The 27,453-nt window shown below is 47.1% G+C and overlaps 1 protein-coding gene and 1 long non-coding RNA gene across 2 annotated transcripts; one reads left to right on the top strand and one right to left on the bottom strand.

Annotated features, from left to right (window-relative positions):
- The first annotated feature begins 436 nt into the window (after positions 1–436).
- On the top strand, positions 437–27,297 carry LOC142021936 (uncharacterized). Its single transcript, XR_012647821.1, has 3 exons — positions 437–559; positions 16,788–16,886; positions 26,963–27,297. It is a non-coding gene; the product is annotated as an uncharacterized LOC142021936 (long non-coding RNA).
- On the bottom strand, positions 8,201–27,446 carry DCTN5 (dynactin subunit 5). The gene is made up of 7 exons (XM_075011280.1): positions 27,332–27,446; positions 23,065–23,133; positions 21,813–21,931; positions 18,735–18,846; positions 16,043–16,145; positions 14,627–14,718; positions 8,201–8,319 (listed from the first exon to the last, which is right to left on the bottom strand). Exons 1-7 carry the CDS (start codon positions 27,377–27,379, stop codon positions 8,299–8,301), a joined length of 564 nt encoding a protein of 187 aa, XP_074867381.1. The 5' UTR covers positions 27,380–27,446; the 3' UTR covers positions 8,201–8,298.
- Between the last annotated feature and the right edge of the window lie 7 nt (positions 27,447–27,453).

The following is a 27,453-nucleotide window of genomic DNA, read 5'->3' as shown; positions in this document are numbered from 1 at the left end:
ACTTCCCTGGGGCTTTGACTGTGAGGATGCCAGGCCTGGGCCCCTGGAAGCTTTGTTGGGCCCATTTGCGCTACTCCCCTCAGGGTGTGAGGCTGGCAGAGCTGGGATCACACCTCCCTGTGAAAGGCTGTGAGGCCTTTCTGTGCACGGCTGCCTCAGCTCAGATTACAGGACGCTGTGTCCTTGGGGCAGGAAGAACAGCTGTGGCTTCGGCCCAGAATAATACTGCAGGGACCCAAGAGAAGCTGTGCAGAGGCTCTTTGACAAGACTCCCTCCTGGGGTGTCTTGCTAAAAAGCCAACTGTCCTGGCCACGTGAGGCCATTCTGTGGTCTCTGTGCTGGCTGGTGTGGCCAGGCTGTTTCTGGTTGCTCCTGCTAGTCCGGGGGCAAGGAGGCCAGAGCCTGACATGTACCAGAATACTGGAGGGTTATTGCATTTAACTGCAAGGCTCCCAGCCATATTTGCTCTCAGGCTGAGTGCTCAATTCCCCCTGCCACTGAGCTTCTATCGGGAGGGGCCATCTACAGCTTCCTGATTCTGCACTACCCAGACGTGGGGTGAGTTACAGCAGCCCTGGTGGGGGGTGCTCTCATTTACCGCAGTAGTGTATGACCCCTAAGGGAGGCCCCTTCCCCGGTATGCCTGCTTATCAGCGTGGGGTGGCCGGTGCAGGAGCTAGGTCAGCTGGCTTCATGTCAGGAGTGTTCTCTGCGAGCGAGTTACAGCCTTCGGGCTGCTGGCATGTGACCCCAGGATCAGGTCCTGTGAAGGAGGAGAGTGGTTATGATGTGGTGGGGGTGGCTCCCACAGCAGCCAGTGGGCTGGAGGCAGAGCACGATGGACCCAGGCTCCTGACATTAACACTGGTCCCAGCCTTTGCCTCGGCCAGGAACCCATGTCCGGTGCAGCATGTTTGAGCCCTCACCCTGGGACAGCTGACCCCGCCCATCACCAGAGCTGAGCAGGCACCCTCACGAGTCCCGCCAGCTCCACTTGTTTGATGTGTACTGAGTTGGGGCTCTCCTGGCATACATGGGCAAAGAGGAGCGGACACTCAGGAGCAGGGCCCTGGGGTGCAGAAGGCGAAAGCTCCTGCCACTGTGATTCCCAGCCAGGAGTTGGAGGAGCTTTTGGGCTGCATGAGTCATACTGTCTGTGGAGCATCGTCACCTGGCACAGCCCCATTTGAAATCCCTGCTGCCATCCCCACTGTAGGCACAGCGGAATCAGCTGAGGAAGCCGGGGAGAGATTCCACCCCACAAGGGGGGGTCCAACCAGCGCTCCACCCAGCCCACTGCCCTGTCTGCTGTGAACAGAATGACCAAGTCGTCCTTCCCCTGGCACACCAGGCATGGGGCTTGCATCCTGGACCAGTCTGGCTAATGGCCATTGATAGGCTTTTTCTGCAGGCACTTTCCTAAAACCCACTGCCGCGTTCCTCTGCTGGCTAGCAGTGGGGGCGTGTTAGTGAGGCTCTTGCTGTTTATTTAAATGTGTGGTAGACATGTAGCGTGAGCTGCCACAACGGCTTTTAAATAGCCTCCCTACAGCTTGCAGGCATTTCACTCCTGACTATTCCTTCCCCTTTCCGTTTACCTGCCCCCTGGTTGGTGCGTAGTTCTCTTTTCTGAAGTTAAATGGTGCTGTGGTGGGTTTTGTTGCTTTCCCTCCCTGCAGGGCTGTAACGTTTAGTTACACTGTGGGCACTATTGCTACTCCTAAGCAGCTGAGCTCTATTCCCCTCTTGGACCAGATCCTACATGCCGCTTAGGGTGATTTGAGGAGGGCAAGAATTGCTTCTGCCCTTGTGTGGCCCAGGGCCCGCTGCTCCAAGAAGCAGTTGTTAAGGGTGTCTGCACTCCCAGCCTGGGCGGCCTGTCCCACGCTAATAGATTTGGGGCTGCAGGGGACGTCTCTTTGGGGCTCTCTTCCTCCTTGAACTTGAATTCACAAAGAAACATGCAGCTTCCACCACACAGAGCTTTGATTCTGTTGCGTCCCCTTCTCCTTAGGCTTGTGTTGGGCTCCCTCTCTCCAATCATGGAGACACCAGCTGTGTGCCGTGATTCGCACGACGCTCCTCCCACTGTTGGTTGGGCCTGTGCTGGATAGGAGCCAAGGCCAGGGGTCTGTGGTTTAGCTGTTGAATTCTGGGCTTTCAGTACCTGCACCAGTAGGAACTATTTGTGAGGAGCCTTATGTGCACACTCAGCAAGATGTTCATGTGAGCGAGTGACAGGGCCCTGCATTGAAGAGCCAACACTTCACCTTGCACAGACCTGTCAGACAGTGGCTCAGATAGAACGATGGGGCACACTTGTAGTTAGCGAGATGGATGAAGGAGCCCTTTGCTGGCCCTGGGCCTAGAGATAACCACTGGCTAGACTTCCTTCCTGACAGATGGCCTGCGCTCCTTCAGCTCCTGGGCTGCTCGGGGCAGAAGGGTGTGTTATCTGGGTGCACAGAGCTGTTGCCTTTGCAGTGCCCTATCTGCGTTCTAGATTAAAGCAATGCCAATATTAATAAATAATCGGCGCCAGGTGCAGCAGCAGGGCCTGGGCACCAACAGGCTGCTACGGGACAAGAAACAAAGGGATGGTTGCATAAAACCAAAGGAAACAAGGTTCTCTGGGCAGAGCTCAGAGGCATTGTTATCAGAGCCCTGCTGATTCATCTGGACCGGTGCTCTCGCCCGCAAGCAGTGCTCAGCAGGCTGACCACTCTCCCTGCAAGAGTGGGTGATGCAGATTTAGGACTGAGGGTGCAGATGCCTGGTATGGAGCCTTGAGCCACTGCCATGGAGAACAGTGAATGGGTTCATTGTTGGGCCAGGCAAAAGTTTCTGCTTTCACTCTCTCCCCAGGGCTCCAAATGCACATGTTACAAGTGGAGAGTCCAGTTCGCTGCAGGCAGAAACCTCCAGTCGAGACCAGAATTGCTTGGTTTGCCAACTCCAGGGTAGCCCTGGAAGCTATCTGCTGTGGTTGGGTGGAAGTACCCTAAGGCTACTGCACTCTCTCGCATGCAGCTTGTTTTGCCCCTGCCTGGTTCCTGCCTCCTGTTTGCAGTGCAGCTTGGGGATATCGGTGCCCCTGCTCAGCTGGCACACAGGGCAGCAGCCCGACTGAAATGTGCTCACTGGCCTCAGGAAAGGACTAGTGGTGCTGGGCCCCATTTGAGGAGGGCAGCTCAGGCCCAGAAGCCAGGGACATTAAAGGGGGATCTGGAGAAACACCACTCAGTTGCTCTCTCAGCCTGCAAAGGAGCAGCTCTGGGGTGTGAGATGGTCCCAGGGCAGCCTGCTATTAGGCAGTGGATGGGGGTTGTCCTCTGCCTGGGACCTGCACAGTGCACTGTAACTTTCATTTGGGTTTTCGGTTTTGCAATCGTTTATGCTGCCTGTTCGATACTGGCTCTTATCGGTCTGAGCACAGCAGATTTATGGTGATACCGTCAGGAACAAGGGCACTGTAGGGCACGCTGATCTGCCCCTCCCCCCCCGGCCAGTCTTTCAGCAGAGTTCTTGCTGGCTGCGTTTCCCAGCTGTGGTGCCAGGCCCATGAGGGTGCTGCCAGGCCCCGACAGGCGTGCCATGCAGGGTGCTTTTGAAAAACTTGTGAGATCAGAGAACCCTTCCCTTGCATTTGAATTCATATTGGAGCCGGACGGCCCGGAGCCTCTTTCAAATACTGTGCATGCATCACATTGTGCTCCCCAGAGCCAGGTTAAAATAGCAAATTCAAGTCCTGCAGAGGTGGGGGTGGGTGGGGCAGGGAGAAAGCTGCCTTCTGATTGGGTAGCTACCTCATTGGTCCTTTCCTCCAGGGGCAGAGCAACCAATCAGCGCTCAGTAATCCTCTGCTCCCCCTTCCCCCTCTTGTGAGCAAGGGGTCCATTCCTCTGCCCCCTGCCAAGAGCCCCTGAAGTCATCTCCACCCTGCAGCCTGGATGGGGAATGGGGACCTCACTGCAGCCTCCAGGGTAGGAGGGAGAAGAAAAAGAAGCCGAGGGGAGGCTGTGGGGGCTGGGTGTGAGGTGGGGCTTTCGCGGGGGGATGGAAGTGGTGGAGGCTGGGTGGGGCAGAAGTGAGGGAGGTGGTAGGTTAACTGGTGAAGGGCTGGGGACAGTGCTGGTTTGGAGACTGGGGCAAGGATTGAGTTGGAGGTCGGTGGCAGAATTCATTGCTGGGCAGGGGACAGGCAGACGTGGGGGTGAGAACTGCAAGAGGGGCCAAACTCCTTGTACCTAGTACATGATGTGGGAGCCGGGTCAGCACTACCACACTGGGGTACCTGTTCACCGCTCACAAACAGAAGGGAAAACGGTGTAATCGCTTGGTAAGTAACCACCAATTTAGAAGGCAGTCGCCTGATTTGTTGGGGCGTCGCGTTTATTTTAGCTCTCGTGAGGTTGGTGATACTCTGTGTGGAACGTAACTCATTATATGGTACTTAAAAACAGCAGTAAAAGTAACACACCCATAGGGGAATCAGACAAAATGATTATTAATTGCTTGTTTTCCCAAATTGCTATTCACAAGTGCCCGCCACTTGCTTCCCGGGACATGCAGTTGGCCAGAGTCCTTATATTTCTTAGCCCCCACTGTTGAAAATGTTACTTTTGGCACAAAAGACAGATTGTGACCTAACGTTAGCTGCCATTGTTGTTTTGATGTGAACCGCGCTAGCCTTGTTCTGGATTGGCTTGAGAATATTCATCAGTTCATTTGGAGACAATATGGTTGTGTGCTTCAAAATAATTGAAGGCCTCGAGGTGTGCAGCAGCAGAGAAAAGGGTGGGACCCAGTGGCGTGGGGAACGCTCAGAGAAGCACACAGACCAAATGAACAAGTAGACACACACGCTCTGGGTGTGGCTAATACACAGATGAGACCATGAAACAGAACAGCAGTGCTGTAGCACCTTACAGGCTAACAGTGTTATCTGTTAGGTAATGAGTTTTCCTGGGACAGACCCACTTTCTTCAGATCTGGAGAACCCTGGACTTTTCGTTTTGTGAAGATACAGACTAACACGGCGACCTCTCAGATGAGAACATGGTACTTGGAATGTTATTGATCTAGCTGCATGAGAATACACAGTCAGAGGCAGAGCTGTGTGATACACAACTGTGCACAGGGATATTAGGTACAATGGTGTAAAACTCACATTTAGAATGGTTCATAGTGACAGGTAGGGAGAGGGGCATAGCTGCCAAATCATTTCTCAGGCCTGTGCACACGTGGTTTCTAGTTGGTATAGTTGGAAGATGTGACTCCTAGAAAGCAGAGGGGTGCGATTTTTAGCCTGAGTTTCAGCTCTTGTGTGTTATGAGCAGCTTATTAGCAAGGCCCCTGAAATAGACTCGGGCAAGTCGTATCCGAGGTGTTATCCACTCCTCTCACACTTGCGTCTTTTGTTCAGTCCTATATTAAGAGTTGGAGGATTTTCTCTTGGGAACTATAGGGGTTTCCTTTTCCTGCCACTACCCGTTAATATCGTTTCACTAGTGATTGGTTGGTTGGTTTGCTAAGTGTTTGGGGAAGCGCCTTTTTTCACTGCCTGCATTTTCAGAGACATCTGGTCATTGTTCCTCCCTGCAGGTTCTCTCCACAGAACCCTGCCTAGATCAGCTCTTCCCACAGTATCCCAGATGGGGCCTCTCACCCACTCTGTGTTTCATCTCTTTGTTAACACAACTTGCTGGCCTGACTGAGTTTCACCGCAGCTGTGCCCTGGGCGAACCCTGTCCACTCTTCACCCACAATCTTCAAATTTTCACACCTTTTCTGCACACAGGATGGCTCCTCTTCAGTGGCTAGCCTGGAAGCAAGGGACCCTACCAGATGTGAAAGGCCATGGCCCAGTTTGTCCGAGCACAGTAAACAGGCTCACAGACATGTGCCATGAGGGAGAAGAGACTTGTCTCTTTTACGCTGGCTTTGACAGCTGGTATAGCAGAGAATAAAACATCAGCAAAACTAAACAAAGCACTTAATAGAAAGAAAGCCAGCCACAGCACCTTCTGCCAGGATCCTCCTGTGTCTCAGTAGGGGAGGACCAGGCAGCAGCTGGGATTCACCAGGGAAGAGCCAGATCTGCAAAAAGCAGTGTTGGTAACTCAGGACAGTGGTTCTTCTTTAGCGCTGACTCCATGTATTGTCCTAGGGGCCAATACGCCTGTTGGAAGTTCATCTTTCTGTTGCCTCTGAGGTTCCTACCAACTTTCCCTGGAAGCTGAACACTTGGACAGCTGTCCAGGAAAGATCCAGGTGCCGCCCAGCTGATCAGCACAGCAGCCACAGCCACCCACAGTGCACAGCAGGTGTTTCTGTTGGTGGTGCACAGCCGCATGCGTTGGTGCACCTAACACAACTTACTCCCCCCATGGCTGCAGAAAACCAGTGGGAACACTGGCTCCTACCCCATTCATGGTGGCTGAAGACGCACGGCGCTTTGTGCAAGCAGGGAGCGGCACGTCACCCATGTCCTGGCTAAATTCCAAACAGGGCAGCTCCATTCTGCTGCTCTGACTGTCCCCCGTGACACTCTTCACACCTGACAGAGGGTGCAGTGCCGTGAGAAGTGATCCCCCTCTGCTGGCTGTGTGTGTATCCAGCCGAGAGTCTAGTCATTGCTACCAACAGCCTGCTGCACACCCCTCTGGCACGCAGCCCCTGCTTCTCCAGCAGATGTCCAGGCAGGCCTATGGGAGGAACACCTCCAGCACCCTGTGAGCTATCTCTCAGTCGCAGGCAAGCATGTGCTACCCCCAGCAACTGCAAGCCAGCTGGCCGCTGTTTCAGGGCCGAGCACAGGCTAGCCGGAGATTTGCACAGGGAGACTTGCTGGGTATGGGCAACAGGGGAGGGATCTGTTATGCTCACTCCCTCTGAGGCTCCTGGCATCGGCCACGGGCGGCAGACAGGACACTGGGCTGGATGGACTTTTGCATGTTCTTATGACATTGTTAGCACACAGTAGCTGGTGCCTGCCCAAAGGTCTGCGTCTTGCAGCAGCTGGGCATTACTACTGGACACAGACACTCCATGTCTCTTCCAACAGAATAGGGTCCTGTTCTCTTTGTACTGTGAGGAGAAACAGGCCCATGCGCCAGGTGGTCACAGCCATATGTGGCTCTGCCCTGGGCGTAGCACCCCGTGAATTTCCTAGGAGCCCTGCTCACTGCTAACATCTCACTTGGTCTGTGAACAGGGGTCACGTCAGTGTTCTACGTGTTAATTTACAAATATCCCTGCCCTGGCTTCCCCTCCCCATTAACCAAACCAGCTCCATTAACTGAACCAGCTTCATATAACCCCAGGAGTGTGAGGATGACTCAAAATACAGCCCCAGATGGTAGCCTCACCCCTTTCTAAGCAGCTAGCCCACCCCTCAGAGAAGACTGCCGCTAAGTTTAAATAAACACTGGTGGGTTGGCACCTCAGGCTAGAGGCATTAGGATGTTTTCTAGAAGGGATGTTAGAGTTCCTGGCTCAGCTGAGGCTAGAGTGCCAGACATGAGTAAGGAGCTGATGCCGGACCCTGCAGGTCATGACATTGAAGCCAGTGGGTCAACTATTTCCAAGAAATCCCCACATCCCATCCTGGGACTCTGGTCCTTGTAGAGCAGGACTGACCTCCAGCAATGCTCCTGGGGCCATTGCCTCTCGTGACAGAGCCCTGAAGTTACCCCCTTCCCCTGTGGCTTGGAATGATAGAGAAATCTCCCTGAGAGCTGACCCCAGCTAGCCTGGAAACAGGTTGGGAGAGGGCAGCTTCCTGAAGCTCTGATTTCAGTAGGGTTCCAACAAGGCACACGAGCACAGAGTAATGCTGCCAGCAGCCTTGTCCTGTCCTGACAGGGCATTCACCGCTCCCAAAGCAGCATGGTGGCAAAAGGCAGGGTTGGTTTATTTGAACAAGCATGGAGGTCTTAAAAGGTTCCTGAACAAAGGAATTCAGTAGCAGAGTCCCCATTGCCTACAAAGCCAACAAGCTCTGCTGCAGCTCCTTGCTCCAGATCTGTGCAGCAAAGCCTCCTCTTGGAAGTTGTGGTTCTTTGCACTGTCTCAGGCTAACTGTAGATATCAGGAAACGACAACTCCCAGGAGGCAGCAGTGGTCGGCACCGGCCTACGGAAACTTCATCATTTCAGCCCATGCAGCCAGCCAGCAGCAGAGGTGCAGAGATGAGCCCGGGCAGAGCGATGCTCCAGAGGGTGGAGGGTAAAAGGGGCAGATCTAGTGAATTTTAACAGTGCTGCCTTGGTGAGGTCTTCAAGGTGACTTGGTCGTTAGGCCTTGGCAGAGGCCACCTTAACAAAGACAACAAAACAGATGGTCATTGTGGCAGAGGAGTGGCAGCGCAGTGTGGCAAAAGGGGATTCCACCCTGGTAGGGTTTCGGAAAGCCCTGCAAGTGCAGGCCCCTGGCTTCATAGCTGTGCCAGCACATCACAGCACCAGAAGGCTCCATCCAGCTGTGTGTGGAAGCGTGGCAGGTCCCAGAGCTCATCCAAATGGCTTTTGGCTGCACTCCCTTAATTCTACCCCTCAATACCAGCTCCTCTATTCCAAAGCGGGTTTCCCCTTTATTGAGTCTTCCCAAGTGATGCCCAAGTGTGGTTGCCCATCAAGCAATCCTTGTGAAATGCCCTGTGAGATGCTGAAACTCTGAAGTGGGGACACAGCTGGCCAGTTGGTAGCCCAGGTGCTACTCTGATATGTGACTGAACATGTTACTGTAGCTACTTAACATCTAGCTTGTGTGATCATGCAGGAAGCTCAGCTGTTTAAGAATCCCTGGGCATGTGAAGATCAAGGTGGCAATCTACATGCCTATTGCATGGCAGCTGCAAAATAAGGGCTCTTGCTTCTCAATGGAGAGGTTAGCAGGGGACTAGATTAGAAGATCAAACCCTTTCTGCAGTTAAGCTCCCTTAGCAATAGGACACACTGTCCTCCTGTGCAAAGAACATCAGACTTAATACTTGCTGTGCTCAGGTGAAAGGCAGCAGGCCCATGCCCATTGTCACACTCTCATTACACTAACCCCATACAAGGTGACTCAAAGGAGAAATGTACAGCAAAGCTCCTTAAGCTTCCAGCGACATTTGGATCCAGGCCCAATTTAACAAGTATTTAGTCAGATATAAACTACCTGAACACAACTGCACCCACATGGATCTGGCCAGGCAAGGCAGGAGCAAGTGCTAAAATAATCCAGAAGTGGGTTTAAACCAGTGTCTTTTTTTGACACCCAGTGTAGACAAGCGTTAATAGCACAACACTGGAGGATGCAACCGTCACTACACCAACCCTGGGTCATTTTAGCTCCCACGTGTAATCAAACCTCTGGGGGTTGCCAGTTTTGGTTGGGCTGAGATGCAGACATAAAGTGAACCCCACTCTCCTGGAAAATTAGTGTCAGAAGAAAATGGGCATTTCCAAGTGTTTGATGCATCAGTAATAGAACTGTAACTACTAGAGTATTGAAAGCCATGTACAGCTGAAGATGTGGATATCTGCAGCTCATTTTTGCAGATGTGGATACAAATTTTGTATCTAGGACTCTGCAAATTTGTTGAAATCCACCTCTGCAGGTGGGGAGATTCATGGTTATCGGCACCTGCAGATGGGGATGTCTGCAGGCCTCAGCATACGTAGACATGGATATCCCCAAAACCTTTTATCAGCTGCAGATACGCATTTTGTATCCATACAGGGCTCTATGTATTACAGCGGATTGGCGGTGCTTACACTTCTGGGCTGGAGGGAACTGTCTGGATTGTAAATGGCTGAATCGCTCAGGACTCTCATCTCCAGTAACTCCAATCAGGGTAAGAAGATTGTGTGCTGCAGGGCCAGTGCAGACATCTGTAGCTATTGTTTCACCTGTTGCTGAAGACCATCAGCTCAGAGTGGGGGTGGATGGAACGTGGCAGTTGTTTAACAGTGCACAACCACCTCAGTTGGAACCAGAGACTGCTGTGGCCAACAAACATCACAGGGATAATTGATACAGGCAGAATGCAGTTACCAAACTGGAACGAGGAGAACACATGAGGCTAGACGCCCCAGCTCTTAAGGAATGGGACAAACAGAGTTCCAGCTGGAATATGGCACGCTGGAGACAGTCTCCCCATAGCCTGTACCTCCCTATCAATGATAACTGTGGACTGCATTTGTGGCTGGCTGCCTGTTTCACAAACAATCTTTCCCTCCTCTTTTATCACCAGGGCTCTTTCTTTCCCTGCTCTTCAAGGGGAAGCAGAAATTAAAACTAAAGTTGGCAATTTGCATCACCTCTTCAGACCTGTAACTCGCTATGTGTGAATGGGGCTCACTCTGTGGAAAGGTTACGCACTTCAAGTTGTGGTTTTATCATCTCCGAGAGACTAGGAACATAAGTATGGCCATCCAGCATCACACCAGTGGGTCCATCCAGCTCAGTAGCCTGTCTTCTGTCAGTGGTCAGTGCTAAGGGTGCACAGAACAGGGCAATTTATCCAGCTGATCCACAGCCTGTTGTGCAGTCCCAGTTTGGAGGTTTAAGGACACCTCCTGCTTGCATCTCTGAATATCTTGGTTTTAGCCAGTTGCTCTTATTTTTTTAAACAATTTATACATTTGGCTTTCACAACATCCCCTAGCGAGGCGTTCCACAGGTTAACTGTTTGTTGTGTGAAGAAATAATACCTCAAGTTTGTTTTAAACCTGCTGCCTCTTAATTTCAGTAGGTGACCCCTGGTTCTTGTATGATGGAATAAATAACACTTCCCTATTTGCTTTCTTCACACCATTCAGGATTTTATAGACCTCCATGATGTCTCCCTGTAGCTTTTATTTATTTATGTATTTTAAGATGAAGTCTTGTCATTTTTAATCTCTTCTCATATGGAAGTTGGCCCACACCCTGAGTCACTTTTGTTGACTTTCTCTGTGTATTTCCCAATTCCAGTACATCTTTTATTAGATGAGCTGACTAGAACTGCATAGTATTCAAGGTGGAGGCAATTTATGGATTTATATAATGGCATTATGGTAGGTGAGACAAACTCTTTCCTAATGGTTCCCAGCAGTCTCTCAAGGTTTCCTTACTAGTGATGCGCACAGAGCAAACGTGTAGAGAACTAGCCCTGAGAACTCCATCATTTTCTATGTCTAGGTGGAATTATATTTTCCAATCTGCATAACTTTGCACTGAAAACTGACTTTCATCTGCCATTTTGTTGCCCGGTAACCCAATTTTAAGAGATCCCTTTGTCACTTTTCACAGCTTTCAATTTATTATGTTGAGTAATTCTGGATCATCTGCAAACTTTGCCACCTCACTGTGCATCCCTTCTGTCAGATCATTTATGAATATCTGGAACAGCACTGGTTGCAGCACAGATCCTTGGGGATTCCAGCTATTTACCTCGTTCCACTTGAAAACTGTCCATTGTTCCTTATTTTGTAGTGTGTTACTGATCCAGCAGAGGACTTTCCCCTCACACAAGCTCACTTCATTTAAGAGCTTTCAGTGAGGGACCTCGTCAACGGCTTTCTGAAAACCTAGTGCACTATAGCCACTGGTTCACTCTTTCTCCCATGCCTGTTGACACCTCTAAGAATTCACATTGATTGGTGAGGCAGAATTTCCTTTTAACCAAAGCCTTTCCAACTCTTTCTCAACATACTGTACTCATCTTTGACAATTATCAGAGGGGTAGCCGAGTTAGTCTGTATCTTCAAAAACAGCAAGAAGTCCTGTGGCACCTTCTAGACTAACACATATTTTGGAGCATGAGCTTTCGTGGGCAAAGACCTGCTTCATCAAATGCATGAGTGCGGAGGTTTCAGGAGGATTTAAAGAGGGGGTCTCAGTACTCAGTCTCAGAACTGACTTTATTTCTTCTCTCCTCTCTTGATGTTCACAACTCCACATTAACTGCCAACAATGGGCCACATCCATCCTGACTGAATAGACCTTGTCAGCTCTGACCCTCCCCTTTACTGAGACACCCTCTTTAAATCCTCCTCTGAAACCCCCCCGACTCATGCATCTGGTGAAGCGGGTCTTTGCCCACAAAAGCTTATGCTCCAAAACCTCTGTTAGTCTATACGGTGCCACAGGACTTCTTGTTGCACCCATCTGTGTTTCTGATCATTCTGTTCTTTATTATAATTTCCATCAACTGCCTGGTAATTAAGTTAGGTTTATCATTCTGCAACTGCTAGTTTTATCTTGGAAGCCTTTTTTGAAAGTCAGAGTCACATTAGCTCTGCGTCAGTCATCTGGTACACGGGCTGTCTGAAGTAATATGTAACATGCTAAAGTTAGTAGTGTTGCAATTTCATGAGAGTGCCTTCAGAACTTGTGGATGAAAATCATCTGATACTGGTGACTTATTGTTTAAATGTATCAAATTATTCCAAACACACCTTTATTGACACTGCAGTCAGGGAATACTCCTCAGCTTTGTCATCTAGAAAAGCAGGTCTCAGGACTGGGAATCTCCCTTACACCCTTTGCAGTGAAGACCACTCCAAAGAATTAATTTAGCCTCTTTGCACTGGCCTGGCATCCCTGAGTCCTCCTTTAACACCTCAATCTTCCAGTGGCCCATCTGATTGTTTGGCAGGCCTCTTGCTTCTGATTTACTTAAAAATTGCTGTTAATTTGCACCTTTGGCTAGCTGTTTTTCAAATTATTTTTTGGCTTGCCTAATTATACTTGCCTTGCCACAGTCTGACACTCCCTCTATTTTCCTCACTAGAAGTCCAGTTTGTAAACCATCTCTTTCCTTCTAGCTGCCTCTTTTAATCACTACTAGCAGAATTGGAGGGTTCTTATTTTTCTGTAACTGTTTACATCCACCTTCCATTCTCTACTTGGCTGGAGCTAGTGGTCACATTAAAAGGCAAGCGTTTCTCAGAACAGTTTCCCATCAGCGGCTCTAGAATTTTATTTTTCTGTTTCTAGACACACTGGTGCAACAGACTGCAACGGCACGAGGGATTCTGTTTCTGGTGATACAAGCAGCTCTTTAATGTACTCAAACTAAATGCCTGGTAATAGCTTAGGCCCCTCTCTCTGAACAATAGAATGTGGAACAAGTCCATCAACACAGCAGGAACTCGGTGCCCTTGGCAGAAACTTAGTCTGCTTTCAGAGCAATTTGATTTGGAAAGTTACAACTTTCAAGTCACTTGACCCATATAAGAGGCTTTTAATTTATGTACAGTAAAAAAGACAAACAAACCAGACAGTGGTGTTACATTTGATTAACAGTAGTTACAACACAGGTAGTATTTAGATATCTGCTAGTTAGTTAACGTGTAACAGAGCCCTACCTGACACAGAACAGCTAAAGGCCCTTTGCTGCTATTCTAAGCACCACATGCCTACAACTCTACTGCCATGCACTTTGGCTGCCCAGTCAGTGCACCATGCCGTACAGAGGCTCTGATTTTAAATACCAGGTTCAGCAGGGAAGGGATAATGATAACTTTGAATACAATCCAACAAGAGGAGACTGTTAATCCTTGGCAGGGATCCAAGCTACAGGAGTCAGGTGTGTGGAATTGGTGGCCTCATGTGAGTTAAGCACTCAGGCTACCCCGTAAGAATTACGCCTAACACCCAAAATGCTACACTCTATACTTTTTCTAATGGTTTTAAAAAAAGGTTTATATTACAACTTTACATTGCAATTAAGAGCAGCCAACAGGCTGAGCTCCCCTCCACCTTCTGCTCCCTTCCCTCCATTGCAACCCTGGACAAATATCACACTGTCCCAGTTTTGGTCCCAGGTAATTCAGTGCAGAAGAGGAGTGATGGGCATCCTCTCTCCTTAATCCTGCTGACTCTCTGTGCTGCATGATACTCAGAAGAAAAATGAGCATCAGCCATGAAAGAAACTAACTCTGCAAGGCATTTAGAGTTAGTGCAAGTAAATGTGTCTAAGTGAAAGTAACCAGATGGTGAAACATTTCCCTGCAGACAGGGCAGAGAAAGGCAGGTCTCTCCCATTGTTCTGCGGGGTAGGATTCAGGAAAGCTTGGCTACTGAAAGCTTTGCAGCAAGCTAAGGGAGACAGATGTTCTATTCTTAGTGTGGGGAGAGAATCTCAGTCCAAAGACTAGAGCGGAGATGAAGGAGAACCCTGGCTCTTACGTGGACACAGTGTTTACAGTAGTCACTCATAATGAGAATGTTGGCCCCACAGCCTCTCTGCTCAAGGACAAAGGCTATTTCCAACAGTCATACACCCTGGCTGAATAGAACAGATGTCTGCGATTCACTCTGGCTAGGAAGTATTTACAGTATGGTCCTTCCTGCCCCAGTGCTCGATAGCAGAAGGATGCATTAATCTAGCCGGAACTGTAACTGTGCTCAAAACATTTAGTGGTATATCTCACAGGTGCTATGGAATGAAATACATCTAAGTAAATATACAAAGTTTAAACAAGACACTGACTTTTCACAAGGACCTGCTTGCTGGAGCTGTAGTGCTAATAGCACACAGCCAGGATAGGCTACTCCAAACAGCAAAGGCTCCTCTCCCCTCTCCCCCCCTTCCCCAAGCTCTCTGCAGTGCCGTTAGGTCTCTGAAACACAGTAAACTGGCTACTAGACCTGAGTAAGTGGCAAAAACTTCTGGTAATAGCTCTTTGTAACATCAATCATCAGCTCCTGGGTGCATTCCGGGAGTTCTCCAGAGAAGAGCCCTGAAAAGCCAAGCAGAGCATGAGTGCAAGTGTTCTCCTGGGAAAGTTTTATGTGGCTTCTCCATTACAGGTTGGACCTGCCTTGTCTAGCACCCCTGGGACGTCAGTGGTCCCAAATCAGGGACTTCGCTGGACCAGGGGAGGCCAATGCTCACCTGCTGGCCACCAGCCCCCATTCCTGGGCTCCCCTCCAGGCTGTGGGCCTGGCTCCCAGTCACCCAGCCCTGGCAGGGGTCCCAGCCACCAGCCCCCTGCTACTAGCATGGGTACACTCCTGGCCCAGGTGTGGCTCCCAGCTGCACTCCTGCCTTAGCCAGGCTCCTGGCTGCCAGCCTCACTCTGCTGGGCTCCTGGCTGCCCCCCGCCCCGGGTCTCTGGTGCAGCAATATCCACGGTCTGACATACCAGAGTCTCAGATTACAGAGGTTCTGCCTGTAGTATTTATGCTCTATATCCTGCAGGTTAAACAGCAATCAATATGTTTGTGTAGGGATTGCCCTCAAGCAGATGAATACAATAGTCTGGCTTCCTCTAAGAAGGGCAGTAAGGCAGTTTGTCTCCTTCTAGGTCCCTTAATAGCTTACACTTACCCTAGGTAAACAAGGGTCATGAAAGCTCTCTCTTTCCTAAAGGAAGGCAGGTAACCAAGGGAACAAGGGTTACATTGACCTTTCCACCACTGCTATTTCCAAATGACTGGAACAGATGACACTTCCAGTATGGTCAGCAGGGCTGCTGGGGTGGGCTCTGTACTATGGCAGAGGTGTAGTCTGATGGGAGCATTCACATGTTTCAGTTTGGAGCATCTGCGCATGTATGTAGCACAAGCACAGAAGTCCAACAGAATTCTCTGCAGCTAGGTTTATGAAGGCACCTCCAAATCCCAACCATACAGAAGAGAAAGACAGTCACTGAAGCCAAAGCAGAACTGCCTCGGGGATGCTGCATGTTCGACAGGTCATGCTGCTGATTGTCAACTCTGATCGGAAGCAATTCTGTAACTGAGAATGGGCCCAGCTGGCAATCAGATTAGCAAGGCCGAGCCACTCTACGTGCAGATGCTGTGCTTACTCATACTGAACTCCTGTCCCAACAACATCCCGATACAGCCAGTTCCATAGGTTAGAACCCTTTCTTTTCATTGACTGTCCTTTCATTTCACTAAGCACTGCCCCTTTCTCACCCTCTCCTGTGCTGCCACTTGAAGACAGCACAAGCAGGGAATCTACCCAGCCTTCTTCACATCAATGCTTTGTATTTCTTTTAAATGTCAGGACACAAGTTAGCTGAATTTATGGTGAAAATAAAAGTAAATGGACTTTACCTGGGCAGCCTGAAAAGACTGTGAAAGGTGGGACCACAGTTTCGGGGGGCAGAACTGTGTTGGCTAGAATTTTGCAGCAGTCTTTCAAAACACACCGGCGACCCTAAAACAGAGACCGGATTCCACATGACTGTAGAAACAACAACAAAAATACACTGTCTTGCTCCTTCTCATGCTTCTAATATTCAAAAGTATGTCTTAACTGCACAAAGCCATCACAGGGACTGTCTGTGAGAAGCAAGGCATCTGCCTGCAGCCTGGGGCTTTTCTCCTCTCAGCTCCAATTGCTGATTTCACTGTATGGCCTGGTCTACATTAGAAGTTACACCAGAATAAGTGTGTTGGTTAGGGCTGTGATTTTTTATTGATAGTTGTGCTGGTCTGAGCCCCAGTGTGGATGCAGTTATACTGGATAAAGTTGTCTTACACCAGTCTAGCTTATTTCTGATTTGGGAAACAAGCCCAGTTATACTGATGTGTTGCCCTTATAGTCCAACCACACAAAATAGCAAATGCCCCTTAAATTGTAGCCGCAAAATTAAAGCAGCAAAAGTGTCCTAGTGTAGCTAAGCCCTTACTGTCATGCTGACTGTCTGGAAAGTATTAGGGCACTTACTGCGGTGCATTCCTAGTCCTTCCGTTTGCTTTCAGACACGTCAAGCAGGTGTAAAAATGTTTTATGTAGCTTTGGCCAACAAGACATTTCTGTGTGCTAACAGACATTGCAAACTTTAATGTTTTACAGATCAACACATACTAGCAGAGACTGTCTTCTAGGTGGAATAATTTGAATGTTCATCATAAATACACAGTAGGAATTTTGTATGAAAACAAGTCACTTCAGGTAAGGAGATATTTAAGTTGGAATTGGTAGCCCTAGCCGTGTAATCACTGGGCATAATATTCCCCATTGCAGTAGTCAGTAACCTTGACTGTATGGCATTATTCAAATCTGTTCTGAGTACATCTGTGAAAAGCACTCCTTCCTCTGGATACCCTGACATCAGCAATTCCTCATGCATGCTGATACCCATCTGCTCTTATTTGATTTATAGGAGCAGACAAAGCCCAGAAACAATAGCCAATTAATAGGGACGTCCTCTTGTCTAGCCTTGTGTAAATGCAAGGTTTGAAAAGCACAAGCAGGTCTTTGAAACAGGCAACAGCGATTAGACTGAAACTGCTGCAATATTTAATGAAACTGGGACATTACCCTTTCTGATAGTATCATCCTGTTCAAAGACACTTGGCAGCTGCTCTGGAATGATTAGCAGTTAATGCTCCATGAATTCTTTTATCCGAACGATGACACAGCAAACTGCAAATCAATCTCCAGGATACACTGCCAACTGCTACAAAGGAAAGCCCCTTCTAATAGGAGTCATTATTTGGCCATTCATTACAGGCAGATAGGAGCCATGGAGGCTTCATAATGTCATTATACATCCCCTTCTTCATGAGGCTTTTCTAAAATCTTGCAGCTTGGCTTGATTTGTAAGAGGGAACAAGACACTCCCAGACACTGGCTCTGAAAAAGGGACCTGGGCCATCTCTGCTGCCTGCACCAGCTACTACTGACTAAAAGCTGAAGGTGCCATGTGCTGCAAGGAAGGGGAACAAGCCAGACAATGGAGCAGTGACCATCAGTTTCCTTGAGAAACTGAAACCCAAGTGCGTGTCCCTCTACACCAGTGGTGCTGGGTGTCAGAGGCAACCAGGTTACAGGTCACAGAAACGGCCTTTTACCTTATCTAATTATCACCCCCAATTTTGCTGGCTTTCAACATCACGCCATTAGAAGACACAATTTCATTCTTCTCTTCTAGAACCGCTGTCTCATTCCTGCTTTCCCAGCTAACTTTGACCATTTCCAGGCAGTACACGGTGGCACCTCCCAAACTCCAGGTTCTTACAGAGCAGCAAGCAGCGTGGGCTTTGCTGTGTTGATGTCTGTGATGAAAGACCTAGTGCTATGGGCACATGTTTGGCATCGGTTAATCTGAGCTATTAGCTGGCTGCCTCCCTCCCTCTAAGGAGCCCAGCAGGATGCAGAGTCTGGGATTATCTGTACTGTAAATGTAGAATTCAGAGGATGTCCTCAGTCAAAATAAGGCAGTGTGACTAGTGCATAACCCCCCACTTACCTCAGGTTCATTAGTCAAGGCTTCCCAGGCCTTCCATTCCTGTGCCAATGTCAGAACATTGCTAATACCGGCTATTGCCCAGGTAGCTGGGTGTTCTGCCCTTCACCAACCCCAGTCTCAAGTGTACTGCAGAGCAAAGTGCATACACACTTGAATGGGAGGCATGCAGCAGAGGTACACTGGGATCGAGCACTGACTCCTAACTCTACACTCCAGCCCAAGGGTTTGGCTTGCTTTTTGTAGTGACTTCAATTTAGAAGCACTCAATACATAAGAGTACATTCTGTGCCCAAATGAGCTTTCAGGTTCCAATCTGGGGATAGGGAATTACTGTGGTCAAGGTGACCATTGTCAGCTGTGGCAATACAGACTACTTCGGGGTAGCATCTGTTCCCGAGGATGGGAACCACTGGTGCAATCCAAAATTAGTCCACCCCTCTTAACCCAAGGATGGACTTTCCCTGATACTTGGAGACAGCAAAGGGAAATACAAGGTCTTAGCTGTATTTGAGGGGTTTACAGGAGGAAGACTGATGATGCATACTTACAATGACACAGTTCTTGCCTATGTGAACATAGGAGCCAATCTGGGCTGCATTGACAACACAATCCTCTTCTATAAAGACATGATCACCAATGTGGAGTGGGAAGAAAGCAACTCTGGAGAAGGAGAGGGGATTATATGCACAGGCACTGCACCACAGATTAATCTACAGTAGCATTAAACCCCAAATCACACAACAATGTCCCCTCATCAACACAAGGAGAAGCCAAACCAGCTTGCAGGGATATAAGTAGGTCCTGCTAGCCAGGACTTCATGGACATTCTGTCTGAGGCACTTATCTGGCTACAGGGCCATAGGATCTGAGTGCCTCTCAATCTTTTAATGTATTTATCATCTCAGCATCACCATGATCAGAACAGTGCTGTTCTACCCTTTGGACTAATGCAGAACTAAGGCAGAGAGAGCTTTTGTGGGACGGTCACACAATCAAGCCTATGGCGTAGCAGGAACTGAATCTGAGTCTCACCTCCTAAGCTAGTGTCCTAACTACTGGGCCACCCTTCCACCTCCTTTGTTACTAACCACAGAAGCTCAAATCTTAGTGCCTTTTAACTGTAGGACCCCACATTTTACTTCTCAGGCAGTACCCTAGAATTGTACAGGTAGGAGAATTGCAGCAGGACAGCCACTGTCTGTGCTCATTCATTAGCTCCTGAATTAAATTGGGTCTTATGACTATTTACAAACAAGGCAGCTTGTAACAGTAACAAGGGAAGTTTCTGCAGTCACATGAAAATATCACCTAAAGGTATATTTATTTATTTTTTACAATTTAAGGTCTTAATCCTGGGCCTAGCCAAGCTCTACTTAGCGCACGACCAAGGAGGGAGGGTGGTAAAAAAGTAGCTATAAACCACCCTCTGCTCCTGAGCCTAGATGGGGCCTAAAACAGCAGCCTCCAAGTGCCTCTAAATTATGCCATCTGAGCGGCTGGCTAGGGATTGTAACCACATGATACACTCCAGCTTTGTCACTGCATGCCCCGTATGCCTGAGGGGCAGAGAGTGAGGTAAGAGATGAATAAAAAATTAGCACACTCACTGGTTTGTGATGCTGCCCCAACAGACCATAGGCTCTTCAGGGCAAAAGTACCTTTACGGTTGTCACAAAGGGGCTGAGACAGTGAAGCAATTATCTGCATTTAAAACTCCATCAGTTTGAGGTGTGGGGAGGAAGAAACACTAAATGTGAATGTTTCTGATTACTGATTTTTAACTACTAAATTCCAAGCAGGCAGCAAAAACACTGAGCACATGAAGTCTGACACTTTCTGGGCTTAGCAGATTGTTCAGCAGCTTTAGGTCAGCTTCCTGTTAAGGCACTTTGAATTAGGATCAACAATGGGAAACAAGAATAAGAACAAAGCAAAGAAGTCAAGAGTCCAGAATGATTAAATGGCTGGAATCCTTACAGAGCCACCTACTGGCAAAAACATTGACAAGGCCACAAGAGTACATGACTGGCCATGAAGGTCCATTTAAAATATCTATAGCTAATACATGGTCCCAAAAGGACAGGGCTAGTGTTCAGATTAGATGTAAATAAAGGCCAGTAGGCTGCATGATCATTTAGACCTGGGAATCTCTACAAATTACGTTTGCCAGTATGTCAGCCAAGATATTAAGATACCAGGGGACGTAAAAGTTAATGTGCAAAGGGGGGAAAAGATTTGTGCCTATTTTGCTTTTTTTGGTGCAAAAAGAAAGTCTGACAGGGTACTGAATTCATCTCAAGCGTGTAGTTATTATAAATTCAGGCCTCCTCAACCCTGGGAGGCTTTGATTGGAAAATGGCATCTAAAGATCTGGGCCCCTCACTGTGTACACATAAGCAATCACTGCACTCAGATGGGCTCAGCTGACTCCAGTGACGCTTCATGTGAGTGCAGGGATCCCTGGTCCAGTGATCTGCAGGACTGAGCCACACACACCAAGTAACATATGAATATACTGAAAACTGTTTTATCTGGCATTCAAACAACCAGAATGCTCAAGTAATTGGCATTCCATCCCACCCCAGCCATCTGGTTCTTGCTCTGGTGGCCTCTGAGTGTATGTGCAGCCAGCAGCTGGCTCCTCCACTCTCCTGCCCAGAGCGGCTCCCTGCTGTCCCCACCAACCAGGTAATGGGGAAGTGGTTGAGCAGGACCCACTTAGGGAGGGGATGGAGGAAAATGAACTTTGTTATCTGGCATATATAAATATCCAGCTGCCTCCCTGTCCTGGGGCTGCCGGATATGAAAGAGTTTACTGTATACACGTTTGGATATACTTTTTCTGTTACAAAAAACCCACCACCTCGATCCCTCAATTGCTATACAACCTAGACATCATTCACTGGCTGATTTCCTGTAGCATCTGACAGACTCACAGACAGCATCCAGGACAGAGGCATGTCTTGAAAGAAGTAAATTTAGTAGCTTGATAAATCACTTTGGGGGTGTTTTTCCATGCATATTAGATAACCAGACACCGAGGGACAAATAAAAAGAATCCTGCAGATAATATTTCAGCCTACTTAGCTCCATTACCAGAGATCTGAGACACATATTGTACAATTCAACATTCTTCCTACATAGATATTAAAATATCCTATTAATAGAGTTAGATCTGGCTGAGGTTCCTTGGAAGAGTATGTGCTAAGCCCAGGCTGCACTCAGGACTTAGAAAATCAATAACTGTTTCCCATTATGCATATATTTTTAAAAGATGAACAGAAAAATTTAAACATAATTGTATAAGAATCCTAACCACTAGCAAAATAGATTTAGCCATAACGATTGCACATATGTACATTTAAAAAGAATGAACAGGTCAGCCTCTCCTTCACCTACGTGTCTGAGTTCAGTCCAGTGACTTCCATGCTGCAGTTTGATAAGATTACTGACACACAAAACAAAGCAGGAAATAAAAGAACACGCTGATTTCAGAGGATATATGCAAAACTTTGACAAGAGAAATGGTCCCCTGAGTTCAGCTCTTAGCAAATCCAGAGCTCCTAAATTCACCTTTCAGTTTAACAAGTCTCCCAGAATAACATAAAAGAAACAAAAACTCCTACCCCTTGCTGAATTTCTTGAAAGGCGGCCTGATAACGCTACGGCTTTTCACAACACAGTGGCGTCCAACTCTTACGTTTGCCAGATCACCACGAATAATACAGTCATTCATAACTATCGTCTACATAACAAGAGAAAGAAAGAGAGCCAAATGAGTACTAGTCCTGCCCATGTTGTCAGTACCTTTTTTGTACTAGGCCACACTGAGCACTACTGCAACTTCAGTTAAATTACACCTTACAGCAGAGCTCAGCTGACCCCAAAGAGCACATTTTGCAATGAGCATACACAAATATATATCAATGGTGGCCCTACAGCACAAGCCATATGAATGAGAATAGAAAATGCAGCTTCAAAACTGAAGTCCCTTTCATGAGAGCCATCCAAGACGAATGAATGAAACTTCAAGACACCCGTGGAAAGGGGTCAGTTCTTATCTCCATTCTACTAATAGTCAGGCTGAGGCATAGAAAGGTCAAGCAGCTTCCCCAAAGACTACATAGCAAGTGCAGAGATCCTATAAATGTTGGATCCCAATACAGCAATTGATCCAGCAGCTAGAAGTTCACACTAGACAAACTCAGACTGTAAATTTATAGGAGTGAGAGTAATTAATCACTGGAACAATTTACGAAGGGTTGTGGTGGCTTCTCCATTACCCACATTTTAAAATAATGATTGAATATTATCCTAAAAGCTCAACTCAACTCCCAAATAGGAATAGGGGGATTTTGACGTGTGCAGGGTCCTTTCGCAAGCGCCCTATGTAGATGAGTTGCGCACAATCAAAAATGGCACTTTTGAAGTGCCACGGCTGCCATTATGCTAACGAGGTGCTGCATATTCATTGCAGCACCTCACTAGCATATCCTGAAGTGTCTCGTTAGCATCTCCCTTTTGAAAGGGGGGTGCTAGTGTAGACCCAGCCATAAAGAGATATAACTGGTAAAATCAAAGCAGAAATATCATCAGCTAAAATGTGTAATGTGGGGAGCACACCACTTGCATTAGGTGAATGTAACATTGCTGCATGACATGGCTTCTCAGAGAATGTATTCTATAAACCCTTTTTCTTACCCATTGTCAGTCAGGTTTATTAATGTCGTATTTTGGCCTTGCGTATATTTCATAACAAACCAAAGCATGGCAGTCAGGTCTTTGATTATACAATTTATCAACACATGCACATTTGACTGTAAACCAGTGAAATGCCCAATTTTACAAAAACTACAATTGTGACTTCATGTTACATACCTTTCCGTTTAGAACGATGTTCTGGCTTCCACAGAGCACAGATTGTCTGCTGACTTTGTTGCCAGATGCCTGAGGGAAAACAAGAGCAAGAAGGATGATCAAAGACAGAAATACAGCCTTGTGATACAAAAAGTCTTACTATATTCTATGAGCCCCTTTACTATACTGAATCTTCATTACAGAATGCTATTTGAGAACTCATGGTTTGCAAACAGAATGCATTATTGTTGACTCCAGGATTCCTGGATGCTTGTCTTTAGGCAAGATCTAACATAGTATTAGCTTAATAGTCAACAGTCCTCCACCGAATCCTTCTTCAAACTCTATTCTGGAAGTAAATCTCCCACTGGGACTCTGCTCAGCTAAATCCAGTGGGACATCATGTGAATGCAGAGATCCCTGATCCACCTCTCATTACATATTGGGTCACACATGACAAGTAATGTCTGAATATATACATATTTCTAGATACAGGTTTTCTGTTACAGATTAGCAGCCACCTGGTACCTTCAATTGCTTTACAAAATAGACATCATTAACAGGATCATTTCCTATAGGCATCCTATAGATATTTCTAATAGACTGCATTGAAGGCAGAGGCATGTCTTGAAAGAAGGAAGAACAGTAAGCTGACGGATCAATTTGGGGATGTTTTTGCACAAGTTAAATCACCAAACACCAAGGGACAAATAAACAGCACCCTAAAAGCAATAATAGTTCAGCACAGTTATCTCCAGTACCAGAGATCTGAGACATGTATTGTACAATGCAAGACTCTTCCATAACAGACTGTTTTAAAATAGTCAAGACAGTAATATTGTAATTTAAAGAATACAAGGAAGAAGTGAAATGTGCTAGGCTGACATCCTCATCATACAGGTTGAACCTCTAATCTGGAACACTCTCATCCGACCACAACCATAGTCCGGCATGAGTTTAGTTAGCTGGATGACCACTTATCATGGATATGGCCAAGTTTCCCATGGTCCCATAAACTTTGTTTACGGCCACGAGTCCTGGCTCTCAGTGTTCTGTAGAGTTATTTAGCTGTAATTTAAGAGCCCAGTAAGCAGGATGTGTTGTTAATGCTGCTAGACGATACAGACCTCCCGTGGTTTGGCAAATTCTCGTTTGGCACCAGTCCGGTCCCAAGGGTGCTGGACTAGAGAGATGCAACCTGTACTACTCTTTCCTAAGATTGCTTATTTGGAAGCCTGCATTTAGGAAAGATGAAAACTCTACTAATATGAAAAAAGAAACTCTTAAAAAGAGACTATTTAAAATTACTCCTTCCTTTGGACCTCCCAGGGCAGACTGCTCTTCTTGAACAGGAGCTCTTCCAGGCAAGGGTTGTTTAGATGGCTTGTACACCAAGACCAGGACCTGCGTCTTCCTGCCTGCTCTGCAGTGCTCCCTCACATATGTGTCAAGACTAGCCCTTAGACTGAATGCTCTTTAGGGCAGAGACAAGTGCCTGGGGCACGTTTTGGGAAACAGGCCAAACTAAGCATTCACAAAAAAGCCGTCCAGTAGCACTTTAACAAAATAATTTATTAGGTGATGAGCTTTTGTGGGACAGACCCACTTCTTCAGATCATAGCCATACCAGAACAGACTCAATATTTGCTTCTCTGTGCCTTAAATATTGAGTCTGTTCTGGTATGTCTAAGGTCTGAAGGAGTGGGTCTGTCCCACAAAAGCCTATCACATAATAAATTATTTTGTTAGTCTTTAAAGTGCTACTGGACTGCTTTTTTGTTTTCATAGTACATAGTAACAGAGAGAAAGCCGTGCTTGTCTATTAAGCATTCACAGAGTAAGAAGGATGGTTCTCTTGTGGATCAGGAACTGACTAAAAAGAGGAGAAAATGAGTCTGGATAAATGGTCAGTTTTCACAATGAAAACTGGGAAATAGCTCACAAGAGCTATACTGAGACCTCTCCTATCAACATATTAATAAATGATGTGGAAAGGGGGGTTAAGAATTAAGTGGTAAAATTTGCAAATGGTATTAAGTTACTCAAGATAGTTAAGTCCAAATTTGACTGCAAAGAATTACAAAGAGATCACAAAAACTGAAAGACTTGGCAACCAAATGTCAGGTGAAATTCACGTCGATGAGTACAAATAAATGTATTTTGGAAAAATTAGTTAGTTTCAAATTAGTTGTTGCTACTCAAGGAAAAGATCTTGGGAATCTTGGGACAGTAGTCTGTAAACATTTGCTCAATGTGCTGCAGCAGTCAAAAAGCTAACTATATTAGGAATTATTAGAAAAGAGACAATTAATAAAACAGAAAATACCATAATAACCCTGGTATGACTCCATAGTATATTCACACCTTGAATACTGCATGAAGTTGTGGTTGCTCCTATCTCAGAAATGGAGAATGAATACACACATATGTGGTGTGCATATGTAAGAACTGGGAAAGGTACAGAAAAGGGCAAAAAAAGTATGAGAGTATAGTACAAATTCCATACAAGAGAAGATTAGAGGGTGAAACTGTTCAGCTTCAAATGAGATAACCAAGGGAGACTACGCTAGAGATGCTGAGAAAGTGAATAGGCAACTGTAATTTACCCGTTGGTATACTACAAAGACCAGAGGTCACCAGGTGAAATGAAAAGGCAGGTTTAAAACCAAGAAAAGGAAGCACTTCTTCACATAACCCAAAGACAGACCGTGCATTTAATGCCCCATGATATCATGAAGGCCAAAAGTGTAACTAGGTTCAAAAATGACAGGGCCGGACGAATACCCAGAAACCAACTACTTCAAGATAGGCCCAAAAAAGACAATAACAGAACACCACTAGTCATCACCTAGAGCCCCCAACTCAAACCACGGCAATGCATCATTAAAGACCTACAACCTATCCTAAATCAGGATGCCACACTCCAGAAGGCCCTAGGTGCCAGGCCTGTTCTCTCCTACAGACAACCTCCCAACCGTATGAGTATTCTCACTAGCAACCACAGGCTATATCACAATAATACTAATCATGGAACTTCTCCTTGCAACAAGGCCCATTGTCAACATTGTCCACATATTTATTCTAGAGATACCATCACTGGACCTAACCATATTAATCACATAATCATAGGCAAATTCTCCTGTTCCTCAACAAACATCATATATGCCATCATGTGCCAACAATACACATACACCATGTATATAGGACAGATTGCAAACACTCTTCAACAAAACAAAAAGCAGTCAAGTAGCACTTTAAAGACTAGCAAAACAGTTTGTTAGGTGAGCTTTCGTGGGACAGAGTGGGTCTGTCCCACGAAAGCTCACCTAATAAACTATTTTGCTAGTCTTTAAAGTGCTACTTGACTGCTTTTTGTTTTGATAGTGTATAGACTAGCATGGCTTCCTCTCTGTTACTCTTCAACAAAGAACTGACACAAAATAGACATTACAAAGCTCCAAACACACAAACCTGTCAGCCAGCACCTTAATGGAGTGGGCCATTCTGTTAATGACTGTGTTAATGTCTGTGTTTTACTGAAAAGGAACAATTGTCTAGAGAGAGAATGCCCAGAACTGTCATTTATATTCAAATTCAAGACATTAACGCATGGTTTGAAGCAGAAGAGCAATTATCTGGCCCATTATAAGGACTCTTTTACATACTTTGTTTTGTCTAACTCTTAACTGCCCCACCCCCCTCCTGCCGCCCCTCTGCTTTTCTGATTTGCCAACCTTTATAACAATTTTTCTCATTTGTCAATTTTGACGATTTTTGGACCTCTGTGCTTTGTATATTGAGTCTGTTCTGGGTATGGCTGTGATCTGAAGAAGTGGGTCTGTCCCACGAAAGCTCATCACTTAATACGTTATTTTGTTAGACTCTGAAGTGCTATATGACTGCTGTTTTGTTTTGACAGGTTCAACAACGAATCAGATACATTCATGGGAGAGAGATCCATCACTGGATTTTAGGCAAGATGGCCCGAGGCAGAAGCCCATGTGCCAGGTGTCCCTAAACCTAAACTGCCACAAGCTGGGACTGGAACACAGGGACGAGCCATTTGCTAATTGCCGTGGGTCCCCGCCCATTCCCTCCGAGGCATCTCGGCCCGGCCGCTCTCAGAGACAGGCTACGGGCCTACAGCACATCTCTGACCCACCCCCCAGCCAGTCTCACGAAGCGCTCCGCGAGGGCGGCTGGACGCCCGGCGAGGGCCTGGCGCTCTCCCGTCTTCCACCCGCCCCAGCTCCGCCCCGGGCAGCGCTGGAACCGCAGCGCCGCGCACCGTCTCGATGTACTCGGACTTGTTGTACAGCATCTCGCTCAGCTCCATCGCGCTGCCGCTTCCGGCCTCCCAGCCGCCGCTTCCCTCAGCCAATCCCTGCTCGGCTTCTCTGCGGCTATTTC

Source organism: Carettochelys insculpta, chromosome 16, assembly GCF_033958435.1.
Source record: "Carettochelys insculpta isolate YL-2023 chromosome 16, ASM3395843v1, whole genome shotgun sequence".
Classification (NCBI taxonomy): domain Eukaryota; kingdom Metazoa; phylum Chordata; order Testudines; family Carettochelyidae; genus Carettochelys; species Carettochelys insculpta.
The sequence above is the reverse complement of the archived record's forward strand: the minus strand, read 5'-3'. Positions and strand labels throughout refer to the sequence as shown.